Source organism: Drosophila navojoa, chromosome 3 (genome assembly GCF_054131105.1).
Source record: "Drosophila navojoa isolate 15081-1374.11 chromosome 3, UAZ_NAV_1.0, whole genome shotgun sequence".
NCBI lineage: Eukaryota > Metazoa > Arthropoda > Insecta > Diptera > Drosophilidae > Drosophila > Drosophila navojoa.
The window spans coordinates 726502-749870 of NC_142891.1; the positions used below are offsets into that span (position 1 = coordinate 726502).

Below are 23369 nucleotides of genomic sequence, written 5' to 3' on the forward strand. Positions count from 1 at the left end.
GCGTAGACTTAAGAGCATATTTATATTGAATAACATATTAGAGTAAATAGATTAGCCAAGTACGCCTCAGCTTGGTACATAATGCCCTATAAGATAAAGTGCTCTTTCCACAGGGCATTCAAAACAAAAGAAAAGTGAAATAAAAGCAACGGTAAATACAGCATAATATAGCAGATAGCCATTGCCTCTTCACATAGTTTGCTACTGGGCACTTGAAGTAAAGCAAGGGGCCGTAAGGGGAGGTGAGCCGTGGCGCGGCGAGGAGAGGCCTCCAAAACGGAGTCATAAACTAAAGCCTGTGGCAGCTACTACGTGCCGCAGCTGCTGCTATAGGACAGGCGGACGGTTAGACAGACGGACAGCCGGGCGGATTTTCGGGCTGAATCTACGTTCGATACGCCACGAGTCGAATATTTGGCCAGGGTCATGTTTGCTTGCTGTTGCTTGCTATTGTTATTGTTTTTGTAGAGGCCAACACGTTGTTCTAGCGTTAGTGTGTGTGTGTGTGTGTGTGTGTGTTTATGTGTGTTTTCCAATTAAGCGTACGAGCTGAGCTAACAGTCAACATGAAGATGAGGTGAAAGCCACAGTTTGACTTGGGCGAGACCAGACGCACAGAGCACATTTGCTTGTTATGTCAGCGACACATCAAAACGCACACATCAAAACGCACACACACACGCACGCACGCATACAGACACGCAGGCACTCATACGCTCAATCATGGCGGCGCTGAAAAAGCGTTGCCTGCTTTTAGGCGCCCGCTGAAAGCCGCTCACATCTATTAAGCTAGAGCCTAACCGCGGCAACCTTGCTCGCTCCCACTCGCTCTCCTCTCCCCCTCTCTCTCACACTCGCTGTCACTCGCTCTCACTCCGTGAACTGTACAATCAATGTACATTTGCCTAATCTGAGTTTTTCACTTTGCCAAATTGCGACGCCGCTGCTGCTGCTGCTGCGTTTTGGCTTTTGTCTGCCTTTTGGCGCGTTGCGAGGTTATTATTCAATTTGCTCACATAAGCGGATTAGGCTCGCACACACATACCCTGCAAAAACAAACGCACTCTCCTGCCCTCCACTCGCTTCTCAAAACAAGCAATAAATCAGCTTACATTTACACTTTGCCCTTCACAAATTCCACAATGCAAAAAGTTGTTGGCCAAAAAATTGAAATTGATCAAAAAATAAAAGAAGAAATTGTGGAATTTTCTTTCTTGATTGTGCCTTTGAAATCGATATGAAAATCCGCTTAGCTTTATTTGGTATTTGTTGTTTATCAGCTTCGAGCATTTTGCATTGTCAACAGAAAACCCAAACAGCAAGTCTTTACTTGGCTTTTATCAGACCCCAACCCCAACCCCTACTCAACCCCTAAACCCAATTACCAATTTGCTTTGCTGGAGCAAGGCAATCGGAGCTTGTGGCTGATAATAGAGCAAATATTAATGAAGCTGTAACGCAATAACACATCAAACGAGTCTGCTTAAGCAGTTCCTCATTGTACGATAAATAGATGGAGAATTACCTTAGTGATAAACCCTATTGAAGGAAGGAGTTTGCTCTAAGAGGTAAAGATAAAGCGTCTCGTGAATATGAATATGAATATGAATATGAATATGAATATGAATATGAATATGAATATGAATATGAATATGAATATGAATATGAATATGAATATGAATATGAATATGAATATGAATATGAATATGAATATGAATATGAATATGAATATGAATATGAATATGAATATGAATATGAATATGAATATGAATATGAATATGAATATGACTATGAATATGAATATGAATATGAATATGAATATGAATATGAATATGAATATGAATATGAATTCATATAAGATATCAATGTTAAGATCTTTGAATATCAATATGAATATGAATGTGAATATGAATACATATAAGATATCAATGTTAAGATCTAATTTACGGAGAGATGAAGAAACTAAAAATAAAGTTCGCTAGATTTTCTCATTTTTATGAATAAGTCTTAGTTTTATGGTCGAAATAAATACTTGAGTTCGCAAAGTATTTTACTACCAATTTCAGAGCCATTAATGTGGCCCATAAATAAAGTTGTTCGCTTGAAGAGCTTTTAATTTGCGCCCAAGGCACTGTTCGGTTTCAATCTGCCCCAAAGCCTTGTTGCTCTGGGCACAATTTATATATACGTATATGTAAATCTGGTCAACTCGGGTGCTTAACGTGTTTTTAATTATGTTTCAACGACAGGCTCATTATACAAGAAACCCTGAGAGTGAGAACAAGAGCGAGAGAGAGAAAGAGAGATATCTGCACATGAGTTAAACAGCGTATGAGAGCTCCATGATTAATGTATGAGCACGCCAAGCAGAAGAGCATGGCCGAAGAACAGGTAGGAGCAAGTGATAGGACGACAGGAAGCGAGAGGCTTGACACTCCACACACCACACACCACACACCACACTACAGCTGCTAATAATATACACAGAGAGCTTGTCTGTGTGTGTGTGTGTGTGAGTGTGTGCTTCTGTGGCACGTAAACTGACAATGACGTAAGGCGTTAGGCGTAAGGCATCTACGTAAAGAGAGGCCGCGATAAAATTGCGGAAGCTCTGCGAATGCCGATGGCATCGCCCCGCAGCAACTGATGAAAATGTCGTTTGTGTGTGCATGAAAAATGAGTGTGAACTGGGCATACTCGACTGGTGTATAGGTATGTGACAGCGTAGAGAGAGCTGAATTAATTGATCTACAATAGTGAATGTGTGGGGGTATAATAATGAAAAAGACTGAAGCGCTGATCCTCAAAAAGAAGTATATACATACATATATGGTATAGTATAGTATATATGTATATGATATATAGATAATATTATTATTATTAATACTTAATGATTTTATTCTGCATATATGTAAGAATTGCTGATATTACAAAAGCCACCTTAGAATTATCATCATCTACAGATAAATTTGATTTTATAATCGTATGTGAAAGGATAACATTAAATTCCTCAATGGAATTTAAAAGACTAAATAAAGTTTGATAGAAGCTATTTGAACATAGATATATTATTCTATGAAGTATTAATGTTAGTATTGCAATGTAATATTTTGCAGGATATCTCCTGGTCGTTCATAGCTGCTTGCCTCACTGATATGTGTTGGCTTTGTTACGTGCCACGGGCCAATCGCATCGTCAACCTTTTCACCTCTTTTGTATGCTCGACACACGCGTTGTCCTGCGCTAAGGAGAATATATGAAGAAGAAGAAGAAGAACCAGATGAAGATGGGCAAGAGGAAGAGGAAGAGCGGAACGTTTGTTTGCAGGTAGGTAAAATGTTACTCACCTGTCAGTTGGGCAAACAAGGTAAACGCCTCAGCTATCAGGCTAACCATATGGGGCTCAGACTTCGTGACACTCTCATAAGCGATTCAGATTCTGTGCCAGTTACCCGCTGCTCACCTGCCTCACCTGCCTCACCTGGCCTACCTGCTACTGACTGCCGCCCGTTGCGCTGCTCTGCCGTGCTCTGCTATCTGCTGGCTTAACCTTGTCGCTGACAACAGCATCCGTTATGCCGCATAGCAACTGGCTTTCAGTTTCCGTTAAAGCTTTTCATACGGAAATCGGTTTGTCTTACGGCTGCCTGCACATGCGGCTAGCCAAATGCCGCTGCATTTGTAGAATATTATATTCTCAAGCCGAGCACGACGACAGCGCACACAGAAGTAGCTTAAGAAGTGTGTGAGCGATGTTCCCAAACTGTGAATCTGACTCAATTCTCCAAAATCAGTTTGTCTGCGCTTAACTGAAGCAAAGCACTTCAAGAGCCAGAAACGAATGCTATTGCTAGTTATGTTTGAGTTCTTATCTGATTGATTTCGTTATTAAATAAAATGGAAAGTTAAAAAAAAATAAAGAAAAATATATTTAGTTTTCAGATAGCTTTAACTCTAATTATTCTCAACTTTTTCAGTAATTTTAATTGTTTGAAACTTTTAATTGAAACTATAAAAACTTATTTTGCAAACTTTAGAATCAATAAAAATAATACACAAACGTTGGCTAGAAGTTCAGCTTGAAGATGCTTAAAGTTTTAGTTAACTTTTAATTGAAAATTAGTTTGCATTTGCCAAGTTTTCCTTATCATATGTCAGGCGATGCTCCTTACTTATGCTAAACTTTGATCAAACGAAATTCCGTAGCTTTCGTTTCCTGGAATGGCCCTTTTCAAATGCTTTATCTCTGCGCTGTGGCTGCAGCAAACGAGCATGACACTTTATTCCATCTTCTTCTGCGTCGGTTTTTATGCTATGCTTTATGCTCATGTTTACACAGCCTGCTCGCCACGCCCTCAGCAGTCACGCCTACTGCTACACACCTTTACACAATTTAAAGTGTTTTGCCCTGCCTTACCCTGATGTTGCCTTTTATGATGTTTAACGCTATCTTAAAAATAAAACAAGAATGAAGAAATAAAAACAACATGACGAAATTAGCGCAACAAACTCGCGTCCTACGTGTCGTATGCGCAATGTGCCGAAAGTCGAGTCGAGATGAGATGCGAGTCGAGGCAAGGCGAGGTGATGCGATGCGATGAGAATATAAAGTCGTTTAACCTACATGCTTCACATTAGAGTATGCGCTGAGCACTTGCCGCCTGACAGATTTGATGACACGCCCCCCCCCCTCCTCCCCCTCCATACGGTTGCCATGTTGCGCCCTTGCCAGCCCTCTCAGCAATTACATTAAGTATACGCAACGCTGTGCAGAGTTGTTAAACTTTTTACTACGTGTAGAATAAACAACATTTTTAATCATTTAGTTTAATAATTGTTTCATTTCATTTTTTTTTTATTCTTTTTGCAATTTTTATTTGACGTAAATGAAAAACGTATTTCAATCTATTACGCATACGCAATGCATGCGGGTAAACAATTCACATAATATAGTTGGTTTTTGGTTTATACTCCATGTTTTTCGTGTGTTTTCTCTGTTTCAACAAAAACTACTAAATAAAACAAAAACTCATACAAAAATTAACAATTTATTTCTATGCATGTAGAAAATAATAAAAATCAAATAAAACACGATGCAAATATTTTTGATGGAATGTCAAATCGCTGCGGAAACAAATTAAATGCTGCTTTGTTTCTGTTCGAATGAGTTCTCTTCTCGTTTTTTACGGATTTTTTGATGCGAATTTTAGTTTGGCCTTTGAAACTTTAAATAATGATATTATATACACTTAAATTTGTTTATTTTTTATAATATATTTTTTAAGGATTTACTTAAATTTATAACTAAAACTAATGATAACATTCCTCTTTCTCTCACTTTCTCTCTGTCTCTCTCTGACTGCCTTGACCTACATTTCATAGAAGACTCTGAGCTTTTGTTTAGTTAATTTTAATGGAATTTTTAGGTATTCGGTTGGAATTCGATTTCAGGATTCTAGCTAGTGATGTCCAATGGTTAATTGACTTGGGAAATTCAAAAGGAAACTGGAATTCAGTGTTGTGTAATGTATACTTAGTTAGGGTTTAGTCTGTTTTGCCATTTTTTTTAAGCAGCTTGCCGAAAGGTATATACATATATATTTATATACATATATGTATTTATTTTTAAATTTTTTATATATTTTTTAAATATTTCTTTTCATTTTGTTTTTAATATACAAAAAATTAATCAGTCTAAGTACGTGTTTTAATCCTTATGCTTCTTCTTCATCTTTGAATCGCCTGCATCGTGTTGGAAAATGAATACATACATATACAAATACATACACATACATATGAGAATGTATTTCAACAATTTTTTGTTAGCCCCAACGGATAGACTTATGCACATCCAACTTTTAACTTAAATATCGTATAGTTGAAACTTATTCTTGTCAAACCATTTCTTGTACTTGTCGTATCTATGTGTGTATAGTGTGTGTGTGTGTGTGTCTGTGTGTGTGTGCATGTGTGTGGTTAACCGTAGCTCAAACATAGGAACCACATACAACAACATCGTCATCCGCTTCATCAATCTGCGCCTCTTTAAATCCATTTAGCTTATATATCACGTCCACTCACTCCCACTTTCTCCTTGCCAGCAGAACGTCGTTTTTCAGGGAGTTGCAGTAACTTGGTTTTGTTTTGCTTTACTTAGTTGGTCGTCTCCGTTGGCTCGCCCCGTGCTGCCAGCTCTCACGCGTATTTGGCGAAGACCCAACGTTGCGTGGCCAAGGCCGAATTGCAGCGCTGCCCACTGATGCCCTGCTCATGGTGATCCCGCGTATCCAGGCACACATTGATCTTGCTGTGCTTGATCAGGCCGCCGTCCTTCATGATCCAGCGTTGGTTTTCCGACTCGTCGCACGGCTTGAGAATCACCTGAGAGCCGCGCGAGAACTGCACGAGCGTCAAGCAGAGCTCATCGTGCTTGATCTCTCCGCGCTTCGAGAAAGTCCACTCCTGATTGCCGCCCGTATTGTGGCAGGGGAAGAGACCTGGCATGCCAAGAAGAGAAAGAGCAAGCAGAATGTGTGACAGTGTTGTAAGATGAATATTGATAAGTCTATGGTGTTTATAAGAGTGGAAGATACAATGTAATAATATCAGATCTGAGGATCTGGATTCTTGAGTGTTGGATAACTCTGACATAAAAGTTGATAATAATGTGATAATCAATAATATAGTGGTGTGAAATGCTCCTCAAGTCAGGATCTATTCTTTCCGTTTCTTTACTTACCCACAGTGCCGTCTACTATATGACCCATTGTATCTAAGCATTCGGTCGCATCCTGTCTAAATTGTCCCACATCCTGTGGGTCGGGTGTCTGCAGATCGGGATAAACATGCTCCAGATACCATTTGAAAGGTTTGCACTGCAGTTTCTCCTTGAGAGCCAGACGATCATCGATGCTGCAAGAGAACAACAAAGTAGAAAGAGAGCTTAAGCTTATTCTCACCCTCACCCTCTCCCTCTCTCTACTTACTTGCCGAAGGGAATATTCTTGGCCAGTGGTACGGCATTGTAGTAATGCTGCTTGTATTCATCCATCCAGACCTCGGCGGCGCGCCGTGTGTTCTTGGCAAAGACGTTGCCGCTGCCGCCGGGGAAGGTGTAGGGATGGCGCTTGCGGAACACGTGACCCACTCGGCTGCAGGGTATGATCTCTAGGCTGCCGCCACACTGCCAGACTCGGAACGAGATCTCCAAGTTCTCGCCGCCCCAGACATCCATTTTCATGTCGTATTTGCCCAGTTTGTTGAAGTAGGCCTTGTCGATCACGAACAGGCCGCCCGCTATCATGGGCGTGCGTATGGCCGTGGTCGGATCGTTGTGCCTGGCCGCTCGCTCGGCGGGGCTGAGGTATTCCCATTTGAAGATCAGATTCCAATCGAAGCCGCCACGTAGATCCGCCGAGGCGCCAATATACTGGAAGTTGTCCATGCTAATTACGTCGATGACGGGGCAGACGACGCGCGTCGGATCCTCGCGCACGCGCTCCAGCAGCGGCTCCAGCCACTGTTCATTGCACTCGACGTGGCTGTCGAGGAAGGTCAAGACGCTGCTAACAGCGGCATCGGCGCCCCGAACTCGAGATCTAACCAGACCCTCACGTTTATCATTGCGTATGATGCGCACTTTATCGATCTTGGCCAGCTCCATGCCGTCCTCGGCTGGAAGGGGGTAGATAGATAGATGGAATTTAGGTTAATGCATAATCAATCTTTTAAGTTCCGTTGAGATTAGCATTCATCATAACTGCTTATGTGGAATATTATTGCTGCTATGCTGTATTTTATTTATGAATGTTATGTATGTCTTATTGTACATCGATTTCTAATCTTTATACGAATACTTACGATGATCACTGTAATCATCCACCAGCACTATTTCGCGAATTAAATGCTCTGGACTGCGATTCAGAACGCTCACAATTGTGCGCAACAGCGTAGATCGAGCCTCATTGTGGAAGGTGATAATCACGCTCGTCTCGGGCAGATCTTCGCGATATTTTTTCGTGCGACACCTAGAAATGTAAATGATATTGATTATGAGATATATAAGTGTGGTGTTTGATATATGATATTGTAGACTGTGTGTGTGAGAGAGAGAGAGAGAGAGAGACTAGACTAGATATATTCAAGTAAATTAACTATGTCTGGCTGCCGAAGTTTTTAATGCAAATTTTTGTCTTTCTAGACTTTATTCTTTAGTTGCTTGACTCTAGTTTCCAGTCTACAGTTACTAGTTTCAACTTTCCAGTCTTTAGTTACTCTAGTCTGCCTAGTATGTCTACTCTCTAGTCCCTTTAGTTCCTCTAGTCTCTCCGCTCTGCTAAGTTCCTTCAGGTTCTAATGTCTCAAGTTTGTACAGTTTCTCTGTTCTCTCTAGGTTATTCAATCACCGTCTGGTCACTTTTACCTCTATATTTGCTGCTCTAGTCATTTCCGTGTCTCTAGTATCTGTGGGCTCTTTCTCTTTGTAGTCTCTCACGTCGCTCTACTCTCCAGTGCCCTAGTTTTTCCACTCTATCCAGCTTTTATAGTTTCGCGAGTCTATAATCTCTAGCATTCAGTCACTACTCCCTAGACTCTACTCCCCAGTTCCTCAGGTTTCTGTAGTCCCACTAGCCTCTCTAGTTTCCCCAATTCTTTCCATTCCCATCACTCACATGGGATTCCTGGTGTCTGGTATCTCTCGATTGCTGGGCAGCGCATCACTGGCCTCCTGATTGAAGCGATTCCTTATATAGGGATCCTCGCCGCTTCTCAGTCCTCCGCCTCGTATGTAGCCGGCCTCATCAAAGTATTCGACCTCGCCGCCAGTTCGCGCACTAGCGCCGACGGACAGACGTCCCGCCACAGGGCCGACAGCATTGGCGCCCTGAGATGTCTCCTCCAGAGCCACGATGCCGTTCAACTTGAGTCCATGCACCGCATTGCGTTCAAAGTCCTTGACGGAGCCGATTAAAATGACGTTGCCACCAGGATCGTCATCGCCCGCAGCAGCTCCAGCGGCACGCAGGCCGGAGTTGGCGGCGGCGGGCGCCCATTGTCGAGCTGTCGATGCACCGGCCGTCATGTCGTCCTGGTACTGTTGCATGGCTGTTGCCACCTCACGTAAGCGTAAAGCACGATTCTCAATCTAGACACAAGAGAGGAAGAGAGGGAGAGGGAGAGAGAGAGAGCGTGAGTGAGTGAGCCATTTAATTTATTTGCTTAATCTGCGGTACTTGGGTGACGCCAGCGCTGAACGTGGCCATAATTCAACACGAATGGATGTGGGCGTGGAGCGTGGGTGCTGGGGGTAGAGAGTGAGGGTGTGGGGCTGTTGGTGTGTTCCGCTTTTTTCGCTGCTTCCTCTTCTTCTTTTGCAGGATTAGAGCGTTTTACAACTTGCAGCAGTAAAAAAAAAAAAAAAAAAAAATACAGAGAAAATGTTGCAGCTCAGTTTACACTTTTACAGCCAGCGGCTGACTTATGGCTCAAAGCGAACAACAACAACAACAACAATAACAACAGCAATTGTTGCCCCTTTCGTGTTTTGTTTCAAAAGATTCATAATCTATGAAAACAGGGCAAAAAGGTAGCAGAGTCTGACCCAGTTGCAACCGGAAAAAATATGGTTATATATGTATATAGAAACTATATATCGTATACACATACTACATGCGTACATGCTAGGTTTGTGTGCCTTTGAGATAAGTTTGGGCTGGGCGATAAATTGTTGCAACTCGTTAAAAGTGTGCTCTAATGTCTTGGCTTAATGTGAATAGTTAGCACAACAACAAATGGAGAAAGCTCGGAGTTGTCGATAGCTATCGATTGTAAGCTGAGACCATTTATAAATGTGATATACTATCATTTAATATCTTGACTTATGTGTTATGTTAAGACGGAGCTAGAGCAAAAGTTCATATGAAGCAAATACATCATACAGATAATAAAATATCTGTATTCAATATCGATTAGTATTGCTGATGCCATCTACCTTGCAAGAGGGATAAATAGTATTAAGAATTTTAATTACTATATGAAGTCTATACATTATATAATATATGTTATTCTTAATTTTCACTATCTGTTAATTTTTTACTAGGGTCATATTTATCGATAACTATCGGCAGTTATTTGTTCTTATTTATATTATATATTTAGACTACCTATGGGATTATAACAAAACATCAATGTTCACTAGGCGCTACTTTCTACAGCCAGAGCAAAAGCTTTACTGTATATTATATTTCTAATTTTTCGACGTCAAACCTCTTTAAAAATCTGCTTTGCTAGCTTCGCCTCTTGAATTTATGAATGACAAAATCAATTCGATAATTTGCAATTTATAATCAATCAATTGCTCAAGTTCCAAATACATATTTCAGAAGCGTACTCAAGTATTTTCCATTTAAATAATAAAAATACATTAGAGTTTGAAAAGATTTTGTGGAAAGAGGAAGCTGAGGGCCGTTTGTTAAGCTAAAGCACACATGTTTCAGGCTTTACGAAACTTGAGCCAAAATCTCAATCAAACAAGAAAGCGAGCATAAAAAGGTTAAAAATGGTAGCAGCTGCTGAGCACTTGGAAACAGTTTGAAAAGTTCGAGCTGTTGTTCCTGAAGCTTGATGAGGAGCACAAGGCTGAGCAGAAACTTGGGCACTTGGCTAATGTTCCATAGCTCTTTTTGTTGTGCAGTTGAGGCCATTAAAAGGTCCAAAGTATTGACCGACTGCTCTTTCACTCGAAAGGGAAGTCACTACAGTGGGATAGAGGGAGAGATAGAGAGAGACAGAAGGAGAGAGAGCGAGAGAGAGAGAGAGAGAATCAAGAGCTCTGTCCATGACTTGATTATTAATTGCTTTTCACATTTAAATCAATTTGTCATGCTTTTTTCTCCACACGCATTCAGAGAGAGAGAGAGAGATAGAGAGAGAGAGAGAGAGAGCATGCTATTCACTCCATTTGTGATACGCTGCGTATGCGTGTTATTTCAATTTTTAAGCGTCGTGCGCGGCACGTTTTGCATTCAACTTCCGTTTCGTTTGACTAGGTTTTTCGGTTTAGCATTTGCTTACGATTTACATGAGACGTGCGCCTTTTAGCGCCATTTACGAACGCATTTTTTATGCGACTCTCAGTCGAGGCCCCTTTCAGCACATTGAAAAAGAAAAGCAAAAAAATATACAAAATGGTTGTTTAGTGCTGAAATGTGTGACTAAGAGTGAGAGTGACTGCATTGTTATTTACATTTGAGCTAAGGGAGTAAGTATCTAGAGAATAGAGAATAGAGACTGTGTTGGGAGTAACTTGATTATGGCTCTGGTTGATTGCCTCAATTCAAAGATAACAATTGAAGCTAGCTAATGCAGTCAGTCAGATTTATATTTTGCCAGGCAAATGCAAATGAAAATACTATATTTATATGTGTGTAAGGCAAACCAGTTGTACTTGATCACAAAAGTGAAAGAGTATATTTGTCTGTGTGGAGTCCTCTTGAACAATAGTACAAGCAGTTGTACAAGAGAGTTAGAGTTTATTTGAAATTTCATTGGACTGAATATTTCAAATGAATTAATGAGTTTCTTTGATATTATTTACTTTTTGACAACAAATATTATTTACAAACTTATCTACAATTTCATTTTATATAATTGAAATCTAATCAAATGACTTGAAAATAAATATTTAAATACAAATATTTTTTATTCTTATAAAATCACTCTGCATCTCTCTTTTCCACAGTTCGCATTTGTATATCTCTATATATATTACTCCCAGTACTTTTTTGTTTGCCTACTGTCTGTCATATTCAATTCATTTCTATTCACTCTGTTGCTCACATTCTTGTTTTCACATTTCTGTTGTTTATTACTTTCCCATTCACTTTGATTCGCATGCTAATAGCTCTATTATTCTTAGATAGCCACATTTATGCTCGACTATAAATATTTTTTCCCCTCTAAGAGCACAAGTCCTGAGCATTTGTCTCTCTATTCTACACATACATATGTATGAATATGTGATGTGATAATACTCTGCACTATATATAAATGAACACATATATATATATAGTGTATATGAGTATTATCCCATCACATGGACCAAGCATTGTTGTTGCCTTTGTTGTCAGCTGAGCTTTGGGGTATATCATGCTGCATTCAGCTGCGACGCTTTCGGCTGTTATCATTAATTACGAGCTCGAGTCTGAGCTGGTTTTTGCTTTTGTGCATACCCTAAATGATGGACAGGCAAAAGAGCGAAGCAAAGAAATAAGATGAAACAGCAGAAGGACGCTCTGCGATATGTGACAATAGAGTTTGTGAGCAAGAAGGACACCCAGAATAAGCAACAGTTGACGTTGACGAGGATTAAATTCTCTCGACAGTAAGCGATAAGTCTCTGTGAGGCTATCGAATTTGATTTGTAGAGCGATATAAATCGGGCTGATATTGATTGAGACTATTGGAGTAAATATTTTATACTGTATGTATGTGCATGTATATGATTTGATGCTCATGGAATGAGTTAATTAGCTAAGGAAATTAATTATTATTAGAACATCGAATAAGGTACTCATATAGAGGATATTAATATGAATACTTGGGAATATTTTTACATTACGTTCATTGCGAATATCGAATGTAAAATATCGAATAGAGAAGGCACAAATCGAAATGTGAATATCGAATAGCTCATATAAAAAAAAACCGATATGTTTTCTGAGGCATTCGTTAAATGAATATCGAATGCTCAAAGGCTATGTGGAGCATGTTTTCAGAGGATGAGTGGGTGATTTTGAGTAATAGCTAATACATTGCAATATATATGACTTGTCTAAGCTTTATTTTATTGTTATCGATTATTTATCAAATATGTGTATGTGTATTTGTGACGTCATGTTTAATTGTATTTTCCACGACTATTCGACTGACTTTTCACATAACAAATGTATCGCATATGAATACACATATATCCATATATCGATAATCTCAAGTATATCGAATATGCATAAATGAAAGGACATGCCAAAATCCAATTATCCACAGTCAAATACCAATTCAAGGTGCACATTGCGTATACGCAATGGTCCAGTGTTGCGACTCGGTCCATTGCCTGTCGCAGATCGTCGTCTATGCAATAGCTATTGTTCGGTCTAATCCACCCACCCAACCTGTCCCACTGCCAACCGCCCACCCACCTGCCTGGCCATGCAGATGCTGTGGGCAACAGTTTCAATTTTGCCATTCGATTTGTCGCTTTCGCCTCGCTCCTCGGCCATGTGTAACTTAATTAGTTGCATTGTTTGTTGTGCGGGCGAGTTTGGGGACCGATTCAGTCATTGATTGGCTTTCTATGCACAGCTCTGTATGTGTGTGTGTGTGTGTGCGTGTGTGTTCGGCCGGGCTTTGTATGCTGAGCCGGGTAAGCGGCTTATTTGCAGATCATTATGCGCATTTTGTAGCTGTAATTGACAGCAGCAACAATCGAGGACCCCCAAATAGCCAAACCCCAAAGCCGAGAGCCGAGAGCCCAGCGGCCAAAGTCCAGAACCAACGCCAAATAGCGAATGCCTCGCAGTTGCCCGCATGGGAGTTAATGGTATCGATATTGGTTATTAACTTGTTACTGCTTCTAATTAGACATAAATCAAATGTGTGCTAGTGTGGGTGCGTGTGTGTGCGTGTGCCTAATATAATAAATGGCCAGCGCAGTCCTTAGTCAATTCGCACGAGATGGGCCAAAGTATTTGTTCGTGATTGCAATTTAGATATTGTTGCGCTTATGTGGGAATTATGTTAAAAATTATTAAAGCTGAAATGATTTATATCATACATGTGTGCAGAGAGAATACTTGGGGTAATACCCCATATATAGGGATTTTATCAAGTTCCCTTTGCCACGCTGCTCATAATTTATTTGTAAGCTCTTTAGCTTAACACGATTTGAAGATGTGCAAACAGATATTACTATAGAAGTATTTTAATAACTGTGTATATTATATATGTATATAAATAGAGTATACCATTTGAATCTCAAACTAAGTTCACAAAGAACTTGGCTCTTTCACTCAATTTGATTCTGGTCTTCCTGCTCACACATTCCGCCAATTACAGGGTATGCAAATTAAATTTATGCCCGTGTTTGCATCGCAACTAGCTGCTAGATTGTTGCCCAGGTTCATGTTGCATTCCATAAATAGCCCAGAGCCCAGTCGCTCCTGGTGTGTGTAACACGTCTCATGCATATATCATAAATATGTATATGTGAGAGACAACTAAGACTGTTGTAGTTGTGCAGTGACTGACTAAGAGATACCTCGGGAAATTATGCAAAGCAAGAATGGGGACAAAGAGAAGCAGAAATCATTTTCAACTTGTCTCTAAATTTTAAATATACAAACTCTAATAATACATAGCTCATCATCTATTATATATCTCAGCTAAAGTACCTTTGCTTCCCCTCAGCTCTTACACAATTTCAACAATAAGCCCCAACATGCCCCCCCACATACAATAGCATACATAGGGTATTGCAGCTATTCAGCCGCTGCTGGGCCCTGGAGCGTTTGTGTTGCCAAGTCGGTTAGTGGAACGTGATCTTTAGGGCTTAGCCACAAACATTGGCTGGCTTGGCGCGCAAGACAAACAGCTCGAGGCTTGCAGCGCGGGCTGTATTATTGCAGCAGCAGCTTTTGTTTTTCATTTTTTGTGTGAGGCCATCAATCAATCAATCGAGCTCTCAGCCAAAAACACTTACACATCTCGACTGACCTAAACAGCGCAATTTTCCATGCGGCTCATCCAAACTGTGTCATTAGTCAATTGACAACAACAGCAACAATAACAACGACAGGCCTCATCGATATGGTCGATGCCAGCAACAAGTTGCCGCAAATGGATTTTTTTTTCTTTTCGGGTATTATGTGTGTGTGTGTTTTTTCCACTTTTTGTTTTTGTATGTCTCGCATAAAGTTCAATGCTTGAGTTCAATGTCTGGTCATGTATGGTATATACACATATATGTATGTATTAGGTTTTTTTTTTCATCATTTTCTTTTTCACTTTTTTCGTTATAGAAACTTGAAACAAATCATTGAAATTAGTTTAGACTTGAATGGGCTTTCAGGTTTATAATGACAGCAGCGCAACCAAAAAGTAAGAGTGCTTGAGCTTGAGCACTACTCGGCGCTGAGATACCCTGCAGTCAGTTATAAAACACTTCAGAGCTATAAATATACATGAGACACATAACATATACATGATCTTGAAAGCAAAAGTATTTTTCAATGTTCAAGCATGACGATTATGTAAAATACTTGAAGAAAATGAATGAAATAACCATTTATAGTAGAGATCAGAGACGATTGTAGGGCTATAAATACTTTGAGCTTAGCATATGATCTATAAGAACAGGGAAGACGATCATAAAAGTTATTATAAGAGTTCAAGTATTGAAGTGAAATGAAAGAAGAAGAGTATAAGACATAACTTTAGGAGTAAAGTAGAGTAAACTGTTAGAAGTATTTGACCCATTTATTTTGAAAACATTTCTGCTTCTTACAACTAAAAGAAGAGATCAAACTAAGTGGAGAGGTCAAAGTAGAGACAGGGAAATAATAGAGCAAATATGCACAAACAAAGAAGCTTAGACCAGAGTCTGATTGCTGCAATGCATTTGCTACTCACTCCGACTAGCGAGAGCAGCTGGGTCAGTGCCACGACCTGACTTACTACCACTATTATTATTATCATCATCATAATCATTATTACTATTCGTTTTGCTGCTTTCATTGCGCACATTAAAATTAAAGTTTTTCCTTTTCACAAATAGCTCGAATGCAACTTGAATTCTTTTCCATTTCGATTTTTGGTCGCTTCGAAGTGAATTGAAAATTTCTATTTAAATTTTTAGTGAGCAAGTCATGTCTCATTTCCAATTCAACTGTTATTCTTGGCCATATTATTCTTGGAGTGAATGTAGCCCAATGCGTGCGCATGAATGTGTGTGTGTGTGTGTGTGTGTGTGTTGGCAACTGTCTGCAGAGGAGAATATTTTCGTGTTTTTGTCGAATCAATATGTTTTTGGGCGTGCATAGATTTTTAATTGAATTCTGTTGTTTCTTATTGTTGTTTGTTTGCTTAACGAGCTGTGGCTGTTGTTGTTGTTGTTGCCGTTGTTTTTGGTCGGCTATGACGCATGGCCGACAATGCCACAGTTGGGTGTGTCCGAAGCCCACAATTCAATTCTGCATGCTAAAGTGAATGGCTTCAGCTCATTTGCAATGCATTTTGCAGTTTAATCAGAGCTAAATTCTTTTCAGCTCCGAACTAAATCGAAAGTATGAAAAGAAAGCAGCGCATTTAGTAGCACAGAGCTTTCATTTGAGAGAGCTCTCGATAAAGTATTTAACAATATGGATCACCAAAATAGTTCTTCTCTCTGACGTGAACAAAGACATCTCGCTCGAAATAAATTTGATACGTTCCAATTACTAAATTATGCACTCTGCTTCACACGTAACTACACGATGTGAAAATCATTCAGCTGGAAGACTGAGCAGCTGAGAGTTCAGGAAAAAAAAAAGAAGAAAAAACAAGCAGAATAGACACACGAACGAAAACCGACAAAATAAAACACCAAACGAGCCAAAGCTGGGGTTAAGCCTCAGTGATTGAGCAGCAAAAAAGTGATACAGAAGAAAAACAAATAAAGCACAAGAAAAAACGCAGCAAATTAAAAACGCAGCGAGAAAACATGAAAAGAAAATGCTGGCGAAAATTTTCACTAATTAATAAAAAAAGAAATTGAACCAAACAAATGATGGAAAAGCTTAACAGAAAAAAAAAAAGAAAAATATGAAACTGCTAATGTGGGTCAACAAAGTTGATAAGATAAATACGGAAGCAATTACCGCATTGGTAACCTAATGTCCCGTAATAATTAGTCGGACAGCGCAAATGGGCGAAAACAAGTTTTAGGCAAAAGACTTCAGTTAAGTATTTGTTAGACTTATTGTAATATTCACAATGATAAGAATAATAAAGGCGAACCTAATGCTAATGCTAATGCTAATATGAATGCTAATGCAAATGCTTATGCTTATGCTTTTGGTTATGCTAAAGCTAATGCTAATGCTAATGCTAAAGCTAATGCTGATGCTAATGCTAATGCTAATGGTAATGGTAATGCTAATGCTAAAGCTAATGCTGATGCTAATGGTAATGCTAATGCTAATGCTAATGCTAATGGTAATGCTAATGCTAATGCTAATGCTAATGCTAATGCTAATGCTATTGCTAATGCTAATGCTTATGCTTATGCTTTTGGTTATGCTAAAGCTAATGCTATTGCAAATGCTAAAGCTAATGCGAAATCTAATGGTAATGGTAATGCTAAGGCTAAGGCTAAGGCTAAGGCTAACTAGGCTAATGCTAATGCCAATGTTAATGCCAATGCTTATGCTATTTCTAATACTGATATTTATACTAATGTAGCTTATGCCAATAACATTACCAATGACAATAACAATAACGATGACAATGACAATACCACGATTTTCATTTAATTAGCTGATAAACTAGTTAATTAAGAGTCAACATTAATGCCCCTATCGATCGTAGCTGCATTTATTTAGTGATTCTTATTTGTGTCGCTCTAACTAATATGCTAATGGTACAAAAACAACTGTTAAAAGTTCTCGAGACTTCCACACGGAGAGACAGAGAGAGAGAGAGAGAGGGAGAGATTCTTGAGCTAGACGGTTTCATCTTGCCGTGACTTCTCGCTGGGCTTCTCGGGAGTGATGTCGGCGAGCATCTTCTGTGTCTCCTGCGCCAGATTGACCAATGTGCCCAGATCGTTCTCCAAAGTGTCGATGCGTTTCTTCTGCAGCTCAATGATGTTGATGAAGCGATCGATTTCCTCGCCGCGCGACAAGGCCAATGCACGCCAGTAGGCCACATCGTCGGTGACATCGACATACTCGGCCATCGACTTGGCGTGGACCAAGCGCTTCTGCAGCATCACCACCATGTGGGCCAAGGTGCGAAACGAGAAGCGTGCGCCTTTGCGCTTGCTCTTCTTATTCATGTTGTCGCCGATCGGCTCTAGACTCTTCGAACCGATCAGATTTTCGCGATGCTCGGACGATTCGCTGTTCATGCTCGAAGATCGAAGTGACGCGAATGTAAAATTTAGTTTCCGCTTTCGGCCGATATCTATACAGATTTGTTTCTATTATAAAATTTGTCTTATATCAATTTGATATATATGTATACATAGCTTGCTGAGCTAAGAAATCAAATAAAATAATACCAAAGTTTCTCTGTCGACTGGCCGATGTCAATTTCTTGATCAAGTTGTAAAACTCAAACTTTTTGTTTCATTTGTCTTTTCTTTTTGAATTTGAACATTTCCGCAGCAGTTTTCACTCTTTGGCTACGATTTCCGAGCAGCTTTTATGGCACATTAACAATGCGCAATCTTGGACATGGCTAATTTCCTCTTCAACATTCTCCCGCTGTCTAGCGCTCAATTTAATGAGCTGTCAGCTTCAAGTTTGGATAATTTTACCATTTTCACTGAGATCACAGTTTACACTATGCCATTTGCATGCTGATGATGGCAGTTAAATGATACGAAATACTATTTTGTGTTGGCCTGATGATGATAGACTTGAAGATACTCTGCACAAAGATTTAATGTATTTTACTAATATTTATTCGTACATCTAAGATCTATATAAGAGAACAAGCAAAATCTAATTAGGAGTAAACAATATTTGAATAAGAAATTTAATCTTATTTTTTCCTAAATATTTAAATTCATGCGTGAATAGATCTATAGAAGGAAATCCCTTCTGAGTAAATGGATATGAATGAAATGGCTTTAATTAATTTCTTGGCATGTAAAATTTGTCAACTTTCTCGGTTTCAAGCCAAGTTTTAGGACAGATTACCGACCTCTAAGTGCTCCTCGTCTGGCCGTCTTTTGTGAAGGCCGTCGAGGGTATTTCAAAATGTGTCGAGTGACTGGGGAGGCGCTTATCCGATTGGGCTGTCAATCAATTGTTTGACTATTTGTTGAGCTTTTGGCCAATTTGCATAAGCCACAAATAGGCGCAGAGCGAGAAAACCGTGTGGAAAATTTGTTTGGCCAAAAGTGCAAACTGTAAACATGACGGCTAATTTATTGTCTCTGACTAAACAATGCAACTGTTTAATGCGTTTAATGCCACACACACACACAGACATAGAGTGGATCAAATAAATAATCGAATAATGTGAATAGTTTTATGCATGTATATAATTTAATCTATGACAAGGCCAGCGCTACGTGTGTGTGTGTGTGTGTGTGAATCGCAGCAGCTGCAGTTAATTGGCCCGTGAGGTTAATTGAAAAATCTCACAGGCAGACACGGAAAAGCGTCTGCATAAGCTAACTAAGACACCAACCAGACCACATCTTCTTCACTCAGCTGCTTTGGCAATGCATCGTTGCGCAACTTGAAATGCATTTGAAGACGAGACTGGGGCTGAGGCTGAGGCTGAGGCTCTGTGGCTGAGACGAGACGCAGATGCCAAAATAAATTGTAGTCACAGCAACAATTGCAAATTGCTATCTCTCTCTCACTCTCTCTCTCTCTGTCTGTTTTGATGTGTGGCATCTTTGTGGCAGACAAAAGTGTCGAATGCTGCATAGCTTCCTTGTATTTTTGGCCAAGTAGCTGCAGCTGACGGGTTTAGCCTTCGATTTTTGGCAGCTCACTTGCGGCTGCCACTCTCGACCTGGCCCAAACCGAAAACACAATTAGCCAGCTAAGCTCCTGTGTTGGCCAACGGCTTAAAGCAGCCAAAAACAAAACTTAACCACCTCGAGGTGTTTGCCTACGGCTAAGTCGAAAAGTTTGAGCTGAACGTAAACTTAATTTTAATTTTGAACAAATTATTATTATGTCTTGCACTTGTTGAAGTAGCTCAGTTTTTGCTCAGTTTCGTTAATGTGAGTATTTAATACCGCAGGTGAGTCAGCTTAAAGTACAAGTTATTCATAATAGAGTCAAAGCGGGTAAAGGCAAAGTCTACAGGGTATGAGTAGTCTCATTCACATAAAACTCACAAGTTCATTATTCTCTTGGATGTTTAGATCTCAATTGCAGCGTGAGTAAACAAATAAACGGCTCGCGACTATTTAAGTGTGAAAACATTGTATGCGTAATGGAGAAATATTTTTGTAAAATATTATTAATGAAATTCGCAGCACACACTGAAATATGGAAATATTTAAGTATTGAAGAATTGAAATGAAGCAAAGGCAAAAATGAAATAAAATTAAAGCAAGGCAAAACATTTGCTCACAGAACTTTTGCTTAACAGAAATAAACAAAATTTTCTGTTTGGAAATTAAATTTTTATCACTTAGGCGTGTTCATAGATCAAACAACAACAATTCATTGCATTTCGTGAGAATTAACTCAGAGCAACTGGGTCATACACAAATTTAAATATTTCTCAGTTTCGAAAATTAATCATAGTATAAAAAATAAAATAATTCTATTTTTATGTGTATACAATATTTATATCTATACAATTTATATTTAAGCTAAAATCTCTTGCGAGTCTTTTAAATATTTTGTAGAGACTTAGAAATTCCTGCTCAGGTCAAGAGCTAAGTAACTCGCATAATAATAATTGCTGCAACTCTCAAGAACTTTTGCGCTCTGCCACAGAGAACTCAGCTCAAATGCCGAGTTTGAGTTATTTAATATGCTAATTGAAGGTTTTGGTGCACAAAGCTCTTAACTCTTGGCTCTTAGCTGTTGGCTCTTGGCTCTTGGCTGCTGGCTGGCCAGCAAAGACTTGGCTAATATTTCACAGGGCAGCAATAAATTGCATGTTGCATAAAGAGAAGCAGCAGCAGCAGCCGTAGCAGCAGCAGATGTTGCATGTGTGGCACAATGGGAGCTACGAGTGCGAATGCTGTTAGGTTTGAGTCGTGCTGATGCGGCTGCGACTGCCAGTGCCAGTGGCAACAAGATGTTCATAAAATATATTGAAAGTGCTTTGCATAAATTGCGAAAACAAGAGACAATGGATTATTGCCTTTTGAACTTTATGGAGCAGAATTCTCTTTGAGCTCAATCAATTAAGGCCAGGCGACATTTGCTGGCGTCTTTAATAGCTCAAGCGCTCATTAGTTCAAATTCAGTCGAAAAGGGGTCAGGCAATAGTCGAGTCGACTCGCATCGACTCGCATCGACTCGCATCGAGTGGCTTGCCTCATGCATAAAAGAATATGCGAATGATGGAGCACAGATGCTGCAGCATCAATATGAACCAAACCAAGCCAAACTGAACTGAACTGATGAGCACAGATGAGAGCTGACTGTGCGCCGTGAAGGGCGGCAGACGACTCTCCTCTGCTCATCCATCAAGCGTTGAGCTACAGCTACAGATAGTTCCACAGCTAGAGCTATGCATGCATAGCTGGATTCATGGACTGGGCCAGTTGATGTATGCAAGCCATAACAACAAACAAGCAGAGCAACAACTAAACAACTAAACAACAAAAAAGCGACAAATTTCGCCACACAGACAGAGGAACACACACACACACACACACACAGACACAGTCACTCTGTTACACAGAGAATGACGCATTCTAATTAGACAGTTCTTGCCATAGTCCACTTTATAGCTCGTATTTGTTTGGCCCAGCCATTTGATGAGCATATCAATGTCAACAGCAGCCACATGGCACCACAATCAACACAAGCTAACCATCCACAGAGATACACATACATATGTATATAAGTTTCTCTGTATTCGCATACACAGTGCGTATACGCAATGTGTTTAGCTGCAGCCTTTGTTTGCGATTGCATACCCTGCGAAGCGCACATTGAGGTGTCTCTTTGTAAGCGCAATGAATGTGCGTGAATGGAAGTTAAACAATACTCGTGTATAATATACTACTATTGCTACTACTATTTCTACTACTATTGTTACTATTGCACTACTATTGCTACTACTATTTCTACTACTATTGTTACTATTGCTATTACTATTTTCACTACTATTGTAACTATTGCCACTGCTTTTGCTACTTTTGCTAGTACTATTGCTACCATTATTGTTACTCCTATTGTTACTCCTATTGTTACTACCGTTGCTAGTTCTATAGCTACTACTATTTTTATCAGTATTGCTACTATTATTTCTGCTTTCTACTATTTCAGTTACTCTCATGATCATTCATAATCAGACTTGATTGGCCTGAGCAATGGCCTGAGAAGATCAAGAGATTTCTCTCTATCTCTTGTAGAGAGCTGCTAATGTTAACATTAGTATTACTGTCACTGTTAATAAAATACATCGATAATTATCGATATGTAATATAGTTTAGCTATATAGAAATACACTTCATCAGACATCTATCCTTATACCAGCTCCTAAAGCTCATTGCATCCCATAAAAGTTATATTATTTATATAAGATATATAAATATTTACCTCAATTATTCATTTCATAACCTTTCACTTTTTCACACATCCATTCAATGTCTTGATCAATCCACAGGGTATACTCTAGCTGCGCATACTCCCTCTCAAACTCAAGCGCAGCCTCATACTCTCCTCCATAGTTAATCCTAAATTATGTTTGACCACCAAAAGCATTATTTATTTCATGAGCTCATTCCGCTGTAATTAGCTTAATAATTCGAATTAGTTTTCGATGCGCGCTGCCTGCGCAGTTTGACCGCAAAAAACGTTTATTATTTCGAGCTGCTTCACACATTATTTAATATTTACAATTTAATACTTAATTGAATGGGCTTTTGGAAATTCGGCTGCTTTTAATGAAGCTGAATAGTTGAGGGCAATATTTGACCACAGATTCAATAAGCGTGAAGGCTTTGGCGTGAGATCAAACAGACAGTTTGAGAGATAATCAATTAAATAATTTGATGTGTATTTATGCCCAATTATTAAAAAGCAGAGCGTTGCTTGGCTGTGCTATCTGTCTGCCTTCACATTACAGTCGATAATTATCAATGGAAAGCTTGGGTCTTGTATCTCAGCTCTCAAATACTCAATGATTAGTGGGAGTCGAATTGCTTAGACTCTGGCAGAGTTTTTGTGAATTCGATATAAAATTTATTTATAGGCATAGCCCTCATTGCGTCAAAATATATCGACAACTAGCAATATTTCGCTTAGTCTTACTTGGGTATTAGGTTTGAGTTCTTATATATGCAATAGTGCAGTTGCTTAGACTATGAATCGTTGTATGTTGTTTTCAGTCAGCTATCACTGGTCGATATCGATAATTATCGAAATCGTTAACTGGTCTTTTGGTAGATTTTAATTGCC

At 39.4% G+C, this 23369-nt stretch overlaps 2 protein-coding genes and 1 long non-coding RNA gene across 3 annotated transcripts in view; 1 reads left to right on the top strand and 2 right to left on the bottom strand.

Annotated features, from left to right (window-relative positions):
* Positions 1 to 23369, top strand: part of LOC149091599 (uncharacterized) — a 57924-nt gene that overhangs the window by 26676 nt on the left and 7879 nt on the right. The window contains exon 3 of the long non-coding RNA XR_016196419.1: positions 3117 to 3327. This is a non-coding gene — a long non-coding RNA (uncharacterized LOC149091599). The remainder of the gene's footprint in view (positions 1 to 3116; positions 3328 to 23369) is intronic.
* Positions 5663 to 23369, bottom strand: part of Pgant2 (polypeptide N-acetylgalactosaminyltransferase 2) — a 28780-nt gene continuing 11073 nt past the window's right edge. The window contains exons 2-6 of the mRNA XM_018099101.3: positions 8673 to 9145; positions 7861 to 8027; positions 6987 to 7674; positions 6740 to 6912; positions 5663 to 6497 (exon numbers count right to left, since the gene is read on the bottom strand). Of these exons, the coding sequence (XP_017954590.1) occupies positions 6196 to 6497; positions 6740 to 6912; positions 6987 to 7674; positions 7861 to 8027; positions 8673 to 9145 (1803 nt within the window). The 3' untranslated portion in view covers positions 5663 to 6195. The remainder of the gene's footprint in view (positions 6498 to 6739; positions 6913 to 6986; positions 7675 to 7860; positions 8028 to 8672; positions 9146 to 23369) is intronic.
* On the bottom strand, positions 17547 to 18251 carry LOC115565764 (uncharacterized). The gene has a single exon (XM_030391135.2). It carries the CDS (start codon positions 18158 to 18160, stop codon positions 17753 to 17755), a length of 408 nt encoding a protein of 135 aa, XP_030246995.1. The 5' UTR covers positions 18161 to 18251; the 3' UTR covers positions 17547 to 17752.

Bases quoted from the DNA above. Each gene is read 5' to 3' on its own strand.
- LOC115565764 (XM_030391135.2), bottom strand. From the start codon at position 18,160: ATGAACAGCGAATCGTCCGAGCATCGCGAAAATCTGATCGGTTCGAAG.